The 10,338-nt window shown below is 35.4% G+C and overlaps 1 protein-coding gene across 2 annotated transcripts; it reads left to right on the top strand.

The window, feature by feature from the left end:
* Window positions 1–4,717: 4,717 nt before the first annotated feature.
* Window positions 4,718–9,695, top strand: LOC109170054 (putative receptor-like protein kinase At4g00960). 2 transcript variants are annotated; one of them, XM_019318998.1, is made up of 7 exons: window positions 4,718–5,761; window positions 6,372–6,524; window positions 6,620–6,741; window positions 6,824–7,034; window positions 7,133–7,370; window positions 8,854–9,004; window positions 9,157–9,695. In XM_019318998.1, the coding sequence occupies exons 1-7, from the start codon at window positions 4,954–4,956 to the stop codon at window positions 9,463–9,465; spliced, it is 1,992 nt and encodes a 663-aa protein (XP_019174543.1). In that variant the 5' UTR covers window positions 4,718–4,953; the 3' UTR covers window positions 9,466–9,695. The 2 variants fall into 2 exon arrangements, with proteins under 2 accessions (XP_019174543.1, XP_019174551.1); XM_019319006.1 differs by having other exon boundaries at window positions 4,719–5,761; window positions 6,390–6,524.
* Window positions 9,696–10,338: the final 643 nt, after the last annotated feature.

Here is a 10,338-nt window from a genome sequence, read left to right as displayed (position 1 = left end):
CATTACATGTCTTGGAGGAGTAGAAGCTTTAGAAACATTACCTGAAGCTTGATTCTTGATAGTAATCTGGGCCAACTATTGAACTAAAGTGGCTACATTGTCAAACTTAGCCGATAGAGCGGATATCTGATCAACTTCAGTCACGCCTCCTATCAACTTCTGGGGAGATCTCTCTGAATACCAAGTCGTCCCATTCATCGCAACCTTTTCCAACAATTCTTCAGCTTGATCTGGCTCTAGGATTGTAAATGATCCTCCCGATGAAGCATCGACTAGGATTTTTGAATTGTCCAGTAATCCCTCATAGAAAGCCATCATTAAATCCCAATTCTGAATACCGTGATGAGGACATTGTATCCTCATCTCTTTGAATCTCTCCCATGACTCTGCCAAAGACTCACCAGTTAACTGTCTAAAATTCTGAATAGATCTCCTCATTTTCTGAGTCTTAGATATGGGAAAAAATCTCTTAAGGAACTCTCTGTGCAACTAGTCCCAAGTTTCAAAATAGTTCGCCGGATAAGAGGCAAGCCAACTGTTAGCTTTATCCCTTACAGTGAATGGAAAGAGGCGAAGCTTGATAGCATCTCCCGGGACTCCATTAATTTTGAAAGTGCTGCAAATCCTCAGAAATTTTGCAATGTGAGCATTAGGGTCTTCTATTGGTGACCCACCAAAAGGATCCGAAGCAGCCATCTGAATTATAGCCGATTTTATTTCAAAATTATTAGCATCAACCCCTGGCACATTGATACTTCCATGTCCTGCTGCATCTGGAGCAACGTAATCTGAAATGGGCCTCCCAATGCGTAGTGGCTGATTGACTCCCTCTCCACCGAGAGCCGGATTGTTCTGATTTCCATTGTTCGCCATCCTAACCTGTTTTCTTAAGAACTTGGCTCGCTTTTCGATCTCTGGGTTAAAAGGTTCTAATCCTTCGTTCCCTGAAGAGCGAGTTCGCATATAACACCAAGTCCGCTGATAACAGAAACACAGCTCAACACAAGAAACTCGTTATCGATTAGCGAAAATAAAAATGAATTAAAATAAAAGAAAAGAAAATTAAAAAAAAAGACTAGACTCCGAAAATAAAACTTTCACTAATATTAGTACGTAGCGCCACCTCCCCGGCAACGGCGCCAATTTGATGCGTAGTATATTTGCAAACAAATAATACCCGGAGTATTCGGATTGTCGAACCACAGGGAGATGGGGTACTAATCCCTAATTACTCGTTTACTTATAAGAGCTAGTCTGATCGAAACTTGATGGTTGATTGGTTGCATAAAATAACGAGCAAGAAATAAAACAAATATTAAGGTTTCGTAAACAATAGAGCAAAATGGGATTCTTGGGATCACAATGTTTAATCACCTAGTGCCAATTAACGTTTGTAATATTTGGTTTGGAATTAAGATCTGTGTGGGAATGCAAAGTGGAATCGAATTACTCCCGTAATCTCTATTCCTAGTGAATTTCCACTCCCGTGGCTTAAACACCCGATAAGATCGAAGATCAGCATTCAATTATTCCTAATTACTACCATCTCCCGATGAGCAACAATCTAGAATTAACTTCCCCTAATAAATTCCCCTTTCCAAGGTCTAACTATTAGGTGCAATCGTGTGTGCCCTAATTTATGCCCCAATTCCCATTGGTGACACAAATATGACTATGAAGCTAGTAATTTAGGCCTTTAATTACCAACAACAACAGGTTAAGACAAGATTGCAACACAAATCATAAAAACCAAACATAAATATATTAAGAAATTAACGAACAAGGCACATAGGTTCATAAACAAATTCACCCAAAAATCCCTAAGGAATTTAGCCGCTCATGGCCATAATAACAGTAAATTCAATGCTTAAAGATAAACAAATAACAACGAGAATAAGAGTAAGAGTGAAAGAGTTCTCCCGAATCTTTCTAGCTAGTTCTCTATTCCAAAGCTAGTTGTAAATCTTCAAATTGGTCCCCTTTGTGCTTTGCTCTTGATTGCCTTCAAAACACCGAAATCGCAGAAGAAGAGGCACTAGGGTTGATAGAAGATGATCTTTTTATAGTAGAAACCCGATGGCATCAATTTAGGAGTCTTCCAAATTAACGTCTCTCCGCGATCTCGACGCGTCGAGATCATGCTCGACGCGTCGAGCCTCCAAAATGTGCGATGTTTGAAGCTACTGGAATTTTTCGACGCGTCGAATTGCTGATGCTTCGACTTCTTCCTCTTTTGATCATTTCGTGCTTGAAATTCTTCCCTTGCTCTCACGCTCACCCTGTAATGGTGAAGAAAAACACTACCGAACACCGTAAGGTATTCAAAACAAGTGTAAAAACATAATCTAACGAGAAAGCAAGGAAAACAAGTAATAAATGGTCATGATTCAATAACTTTGTTTCTAAAATGAATCAGAAAAGCTATAAAAACATGCACATACACAGGACCAAATGTCGGTGCGCATAAAGAAATGAAGAATCTACCCACTTCAGACATAATTCTACACTGCCATCGCCGAGATTCGAACCTTGGTCTCTTATCCATTTTCAATTTGTCATATCGACATTATATTCAACTCACAGTTTTAATTTCATTCTATCACATTGAAGAAATAAGGTTACTTCATAGCTGCTTCGTTTGTTGAATAATATTGAAATTAATTTCATTTTTGGTCCTATGACTTTTGAGACACAATTTTAAATATTTTTAGTTTTGGTGCCTACCTTTGTTATTTTTATCAGTGTCGGTCCTTCCAACCAAATTCACCGTAAAATATTGTCGGATTTTATATCTTAAGAGCAAAATAGTCATCTCAAAAAAAGATCTTCAATATTTAAACAAAAGAAAAAATCATATTAAGGAAAAAAAAGGTTTGTCAATCGTCAAACTATAAACTCCATAGATTTGTGTATAGTTTCTGTCCGTCTTCTCAATTATTCTCATCGATCAAACACATATAAATATGATTTTCAATGATTTTGTTTAGATATTGAAGATATTTTCTTGGAATGACGATTTTATTCTTAAAATTATAAAATTCAACAACAAAATTATGCACTAAAATTGAAAAATTTTAAGGTTATCTACCAAAAGTGATACTGAGTATAACCATATAAGTCTAGGATCAATGTGAAATTAATTCAATAATAGTGTGGAAAAACGACTCCCGCGGGGGTTGACTAGTTGGAAATGAAACATAGCATGTATTCCGAATCTCCATATTTTTATTGCTCAACTCATGCATCAACTATCTCCTAAATAAGATCATACTACTAACTCTATCATTAAAAAAAATCAAATCAAAATTAGACAGTTGGAAATGATATGAGGTTGGAAAATAGCATTCAAATAAGTAGTCTAGAATTTACATTAGGATGTGCCCAATTATCATTGTAGAAAATGTAATTAATACTAATATTATTGTGCAATTTTAGTAGTAAAATTGTCACTAAGTTGATGATAGTCAAGTTGACTTCTGTTCTCCCTAGATTGTTGTCTCCTCACCAAAGTGGTTTCATCTCGGGGCGTTCAATCACTGATAATATTTTACTTGCCTCTGAGATGTGCCATGGTATAACGCTAGGCAATCAGGATGTAGTGCTGAAGCTAGACATGGCTAAGGCATATGATCGGGTTTCCTGGTTTTTCCTGGTTTCTGTGATGCGTAGGATAGGTTTTTTTGAAGTCTGGATTGACTTGGTCTATCGTGCGGTCTCAAATGTCTGGTACTCTGTCATTGTCAATGGGGTCAAAGAGGGTTTCATTACCTCCTCCCGTGGGTTGAGGCAGGGGGACCCGCTATCCCCTAGTCTTTTTATCATTGCTGCAGAGGTCCTTTCTAAAGTGGACTAGAATGACACTACTAAATGCCTATATATGCCACTCTCATGGACATTAGACTCACAATTAGCTTTAAGCCCCATTCTCAAGGTGACTCAAACCAATTGGAACGATTTGATCATCAAACATGTGACACTCACGTCTCCTTCCAACTCTCTTTTCTCAAAGCAAAAATGGACTAGCTAGTGAGAGGTGTAGCTATACTCTCATAGTGACAACACATTATCTTTGTACCCAAATTATGCATGAGTCCATATAAACCACCAAGCTCACAACTAGAACGAGTCATTACACTATATAACATTACAATTCAAATCACATAACATCCATAACAAAGAGCTCAATCCAAATCCCCAAAGGAATATAGCTACTCATACTTGAAATGGAAATGAAAGCATGAATTGGAATATGAAAAATTTGCAATAACAATTCAATTAAAGAAAATGAAATTGGTAACAAAGATAGTATATGTAATTGGTATACTAATAATAAACTTAATATTACAAATAATTAATTTGTAAATAAATTCAATCAAACGAATAGGCACATGGGACCAATGAAGTATCACTCATTAGAGAGGAGTGGAAAAGTTTGAATTTGGTTCTGCGAAATTTCACTCGTGTCATTTTCAAACTGTGGTATGGACAATATATAATTAATTATATTCCACAAGTGTATGGAAAAAAATCTAGCGTTGCCTCATGACTACTGACTTTGAAGTCTTCCAGCTGCCTCCCAAGACCAATCTTCAATCCACATTTCCATTATTATATTCTCATCAAAAACTGAAACCCAAAAAATAAATTCCAGAAATTATTTCCAATTTTCAAACACACCATAAAGTCTAAAACGCATAAGTCAAATCCGGCCAGCTAGCGTAAAGGAGTGGGTTGACAAGTACTAGCAACTAGCAAGGGAGATAAAAGAAGAAGTAACGTTGTTACTTCATACATACATACATAGCTTCTTCCGATCGAATGTCCATATATTTTTGCTCCATCATATCAATTATCATCATCAACTCCGATCCTCTGATCACTGAATAAACACGTACCATCGTCTATCATTTTAACAAATCAAAATTACATGGAGATGAGAGTATATTTGTTGGTATGATGCATCCTCCGATTGGACGCTTTGTGTTAGCCTACTACTACATCCTCTGCTTCTGCTTCTGCTTCTTCTTCATCGGAACTACCTCCCAACCTCTCGGACACATTTGTCCCAACAACTCTACTTATGCTCCTAACACCTCTACTTATCAGGCCAATCTTAATTCTCTTCTATCCACTCTTTCTTCCAACGCCAACCGTGACGATGGTTTCTACAAATTCACCGCCGGCAGTGATCGAGACACCACCGTGTACGGCGTGTTCATGTGTCGCGGTGATATTTCAACCCGCGACTGCGAGGTGTGTGTGAAAGATGCTAGCGCATATATATTGCAGATATGCCCCAAACAAAAGACTGCTATTATCTGGTACGATTTCTGTATGTTGCGTTACTCGGACAAGTCTATGTTCGGGAGAGCCGACCAATCGGTCTGGTTAAATTTGTTGAATAAACAGAACGCTTCTGACCAAACTAAGCTCACGTGGGTGGCCGGAATGGCATTTGGTCAGCTGACTACTCGAGCGGCCGCCGGCGATCGATCCGGCAAGAAATTTGCTACTCAAGAAACTGACTTCGATGAATTTAATAGAATCTACTGTCTTGGCCAATGCACGCCAGATCTTTCCGATTCTGATTGTCAGACATGCCTGCGAAGTGCTATCGAAAAACTATATGCATCATATGGTGGCATAGTACTATCCCCAAGCTGTAATGTTAGGTTTGAGGGGTACCCTTTCTACCATAGCACAGCCGCCTCTGCGCCACCACTCATTCCCGCTCCTCCACCCAACACGTCTCCCACTCCTGGTAAAGCTTTCTTGGAAACTAAGCTTCATTTATAATAATTTATCTGTAAGTCTATTAGCATCAAATAACCTGCATCCTCTGAGATTATTTTTTGAGAATACAGCTACCCGAAGTTGTGCAGTCGCCTTGTGACCCTAGTAGGGAAAGGATAAATCATCTTAAGTTGTTTATAGCGGGCTGACTCAAACATTACTGGAAATTATGAAATTTTTGACCACTTGAAAGTAATCTTAAATCAAGTCAAAAGCCTTGTTCCGACCACTTTTGGTATCGGGGAAAACCTTTTATTGTTATTTCCGACCACTTTTTGCTTTCAATTTGATTTAAGATCACTTTCAGGTGGTCGGAAATTCCATAATTTCCAGCAGTGAAATTAAGACAGCCAATAGACTGTCACGGGGGAGTCGAACTTGGAAACTACTTATGGTTACGACATCAACTGTCAAACCAACTTGGTTGGTTGCCCCTACTAAACTATTTATCTTTCCAGCTTGATTCAGTGTTTGAGTGTTTTCCATCTTTTAGCATTAACCAGTAGCAAGTTTATGTTAAGGTTGTGGAGCCATCCTTCTAACTCTAATTGAAAATTCTCAATATATATGCATGGTAGCTGTATTTCTTGATGCAGGAAACAATGGAAGTTCTTCAAAAGTGATTATTGCCATTGTAGTTCCAGCTGTTGGAATTACACTCTTCATTTCAATCTTCTGTTTTCTAAGAATTAGAAATGTTAAGAAACGAAATACCACAACACACACAACAGGTAAAGTACCAGATTGATTGGAATCTATGTTTCTCTACACTTGTTTGTGTTACAATATTTGCCACTCGAATTTTTGCAACCTATCTTTCGTATAGATGTCATTGGAGTTTCAGCAGAGGAGTCCTCGCAATATGATTTTGCTACTGTTCAAGCTATTACAAATGATTTCTCTCCTGAAAGTAAAATTGGCGAAGGTGGATATGGTCCTGTATATATGGTAAAGTCGTCTTTTGACTCCATCCATATATATATGCTCATTTTTAGCCCATTCTAATTGTTTTTTGATAACTAATACTCAGGGAATGCTTCCCAGTGGACAAGAAGTAGCTGTAAAACGGCTTTCAAGAAGCTCAGGACAAGGAGCTCAAGAGTTCAAAAATGAGGTTGAAGTAGTTGTCAAGCTTCAACACAGAAATTTAGTAAGGTTACTAGGATTTTGCACGGAAGGAGAAGAAAAGATACTTATATATGAATTTGTGCCCAACAAAAGTCTTGACTACTTTTTATTTGGTTAGTTTCAAACCTCAAAGTTTTCATATTTCCTTTGTACTAAACTTGAATGGTCATTCCCCAACACTCGGTGTAATTTGAGATTTTGATATATCTAGATCCTGATAAACAATATCTATTGGAGTGGTCAAGGCGATTCAAAATTATAAGAGGAATTGCGCGAGGTCTACTCTATCTTCATGAAGATTCTCGTCTTAGAATCATTCATCGTGATCTCAAAGCAAGTAATATACTATTGGATGCAAATATGGATCCAAAAATAGCTGATTTTGGCATGGCAAGAATTTGTGGAATTGATCAAACTCAAGGAAGTACAAACAGAATAGTCGGAACATAGTAAGTTATGCATCTTAGCCATCCACATACATATTTGCATTCCTAGTTGACATCAACATTTACATTTAGGTGTGTTCAATTCATCATTGCATAAAATGTCATCTAATCTAAACTATAATAAAGCTATATGGTTTGGGAAGTAATTAATGTTAAAATTAATGTTACTTCTCAAACCATATAGTTAAGATTAATGTTACAATTAATTACCAACATTATTATTATTACTAGCTATAAATATAAAATAGCCACAACATCATTTACTATTAAAAAAAAAAAAAGTACAACATTTGAAAAATAAAATAGCTATTTTTTTCTCGCCTATAACAAAGGATTACATTTATTGAATTAATGAAGTTATTAAATGTTATGATATTAGGATTAAGGATTCTGATTCCTGATTAATAGAAAATATGAAACGATGCAATATCAATTAAATCTCTGGCTTTATAATGAAAGTTTATTTGATATGCTTTTGTTATTTATGGTGCTTCTTGGGATTACAATATTAATTAAATTTTTGATGAAAGCCTATTCAATACCTGAAACAGTGCAATTAATGCAAGCCTCTACATATAATTTTTCTCCCTCTCAAATGCTTCAAAGAAATGGCAGAAGCGAGAAGGGAAGAAGAAAGCTAAAGATGCGGGCCGTGGGTCAATTATTGGACTTCAGAATTAAAAAAAAAAAAAAAATTCATTTGAGCCATAAATAAAAATTTAAATATATATAAATGTATATATCGTATGAGTCTTTAATGTTTTTCTGGATTTCTAAACTTAGGACTTTCAAAAGAAAAAAAATGCATTTGAATTATCTCTACAAAAAGTGGTCTTGGACTTATAGAATGACATTTGGGTTTATGGAATGACATGTGCATAAAGAATATATTATATAATCATTTAAAAAAAAATGTGTTCAATTAGAGTTTAAATTTACTCATACAAAATTTGAAATTTGCTTTCTAAATGTAATTATCTTAGTTATTATTCGTATTGTGAAAATTATAATATAGATGAAATACAATTAAGAATAAATTAATGTAATTATGTAAATTCTCTCTATAAGTTTATTTGAATATGACAATATGTACATAATTAGAGATTATATTAACCATACAAAATTTTAATTTTAATTTTAATTTTAATTGTAATTGTAATTTTGTATTCTATAAAAAAATAATAAATACTTTGACCAATGGAAGCTCAAAAATATTATTATATTAAACAATTTAAAATATTTTTATTTTTTCTATTTTTTTATTTATATTTATAATAACATAATTTTTTTCCCGCGCATCGCGCGGGTGATAATTATTAAATAACAAAAATTTTATATATGAATAAACCTCATATAGGGTATATTTTTATAACATATTTTTCGTGCATCGCACGGGACAAATACTAGTTATTTAAACACTACTTTAATTGTACTCTTTATACTAATTAGTTGTTGTACTAATAATTACTCTGTATATTGTTTGTAGTGGTTACATGTCCCCTGAGTATGCAATGCATGGAGAGTTCTCAATAAAGTCGGATGTTTTCAGTTTCGGTGTTTTACTTTTAGAAATTATTACCGGAAAGAAAAATCGTAACTTCTGCCAATCAAACAAGGCACAAGACCTTCTTAGCTATGTAAGTAGAAACTTCCATATTAAATACATTTATTTTATGTATGTTAAGTTTGTTTTATGATGTAAATGTTCATATATATTTGGTTGCGAGTCCATAACATATTGTGTCATCATCATGGCCAACTTATGAAGATCAAATTGATAATGTTATAGGTTTGGGAACAATGGAGGGATAGTTGGCCATTAAAAATACTAGATCCAGCTCTCGGAGAGTCCTATACTATAAATGAAGTCATCCAGTGTATACACATTGGTTTGTTATGTGTTCAAGAAGATGTAGATAAAAGACCTACAATGGCAGAAGTGATGTCGATGCTCATTAGTTATTCTGGTAATAATTGGTCAGTACCTCGTGAACCTGCATTTTATCGTGGTGGAAGTAAGAATATGTCGAAAGAGATAGAGTTGCAACAATCCGTGACTGTAAATGAAATGTCAATTTCTGAACTCTGTCCAAGATAAAAGAAGACAGACATGGAACTCAAGCTTTCAAGGTTGGAGTTTATATATGCAGAGGACAAAACAAATATGCAGAGTGCATGTATTTTTGGGGACTTATTTTCAAATTCAATTCCTAGGTACATTGATAAAGCTAGTAACATTAAGGAGATAAATAATTATATATGATGTATGAACCAAAAATATCCAATTCTTGCATGACATGAATTTTCAAAACATTGCGATTTGTTCAATTCATTATCTCAGAAATTAAAGCATCATTCTGGATAAGTGGATAGGCAACTTATTGTTGTTTTATCAGCAACGTTACAAAATATGCTAGCCGCCCACTCGGCATTGAAGGGGCGCCCAAGCGCCCGATTAATTTTTTTTTTAATTTAAACTTTCTAAACACTTTTTTTTTTTCAATTAAAAATGGCCGGTTCAGCCCGCCTAGGCGGTCTAGGCGGCCACCTAGATCACCTAGCTGCCCAGCCGCGGAAGAGGTCGATTCCGGCCTTCTTCGCCGCGGCCGGGCAACGCTTAGACGCGATTTTTGCAACATTGTTTGTTAGCTTTTTCAAGATAAAGGGGACAAACATGGTAGTGCTCAAGCATACAAGGATGAGGTTTTTCAAGGTCCTAGGTACATAAATCATGCAATTTGTCGATTGTTGGAATCAATAATTTACAAAATCACGTTAAAGTAATATTTAACATAAATTGATTAGACCGAGATTAAATCATATGTGACACTTCCTCACTTGCTCTAATTTTTTTTGAAAGGCACTTGCTCTAATTTAGTTGTACATAGTTATTGAATTATAGTTGAAACAGTTAATTTTGTAATCGATATAACATCTTTTACTCCCAATTAACATTTTCCTTTTTACTAGA

The sequence above is a fragment of the Ipomoea nil genome, unplaced genomic scaffold, assembly GCF_001879475.1.
Source record: "Ipomoea nil cultivar Tokyo-kokei standard unplaced genomic scaffold, Asagao_1.1 scaffold0317, whole genome shotgun sequence".
NCBI classification, from domain to species: domain Eukaryota; kingdom Viridiplantae; phylum Streptophyta; class Magnoliopsida; order Solanales; family Convolvulaceae; genus Ipomoea; species Ipomoea nil.
The sequence above is the reverse complement of the archived record's forward strand: the minus strand, read 5'-3'. Positions and strand labels throughout refer to the sequence as shown.

Bases quoted from the DNA above. Each gene is read 5' to 3' on its own strand.
- LOC109170054 (XM_019318998.1), top strand. From the start codon at position 4,954: ATGATGCATCCTCCGATTGGACGCTTTGTGTTAGCCTACTACTACATC. The intron at 6,525-6,619 runs GTAAAGTACCAG...TCTTTCGTATAG, and splicing joins TACCACAACACACACAACAG to ATGTCATTGGAGTTTCAGCA. The intron at 7,371-8,853 runs GTAAGTTATGCA...TATTGTTTGTAG, and splicing joins AACAGAATAGTCGGAACATA to TGGTTACATGTCCCCTGAGT.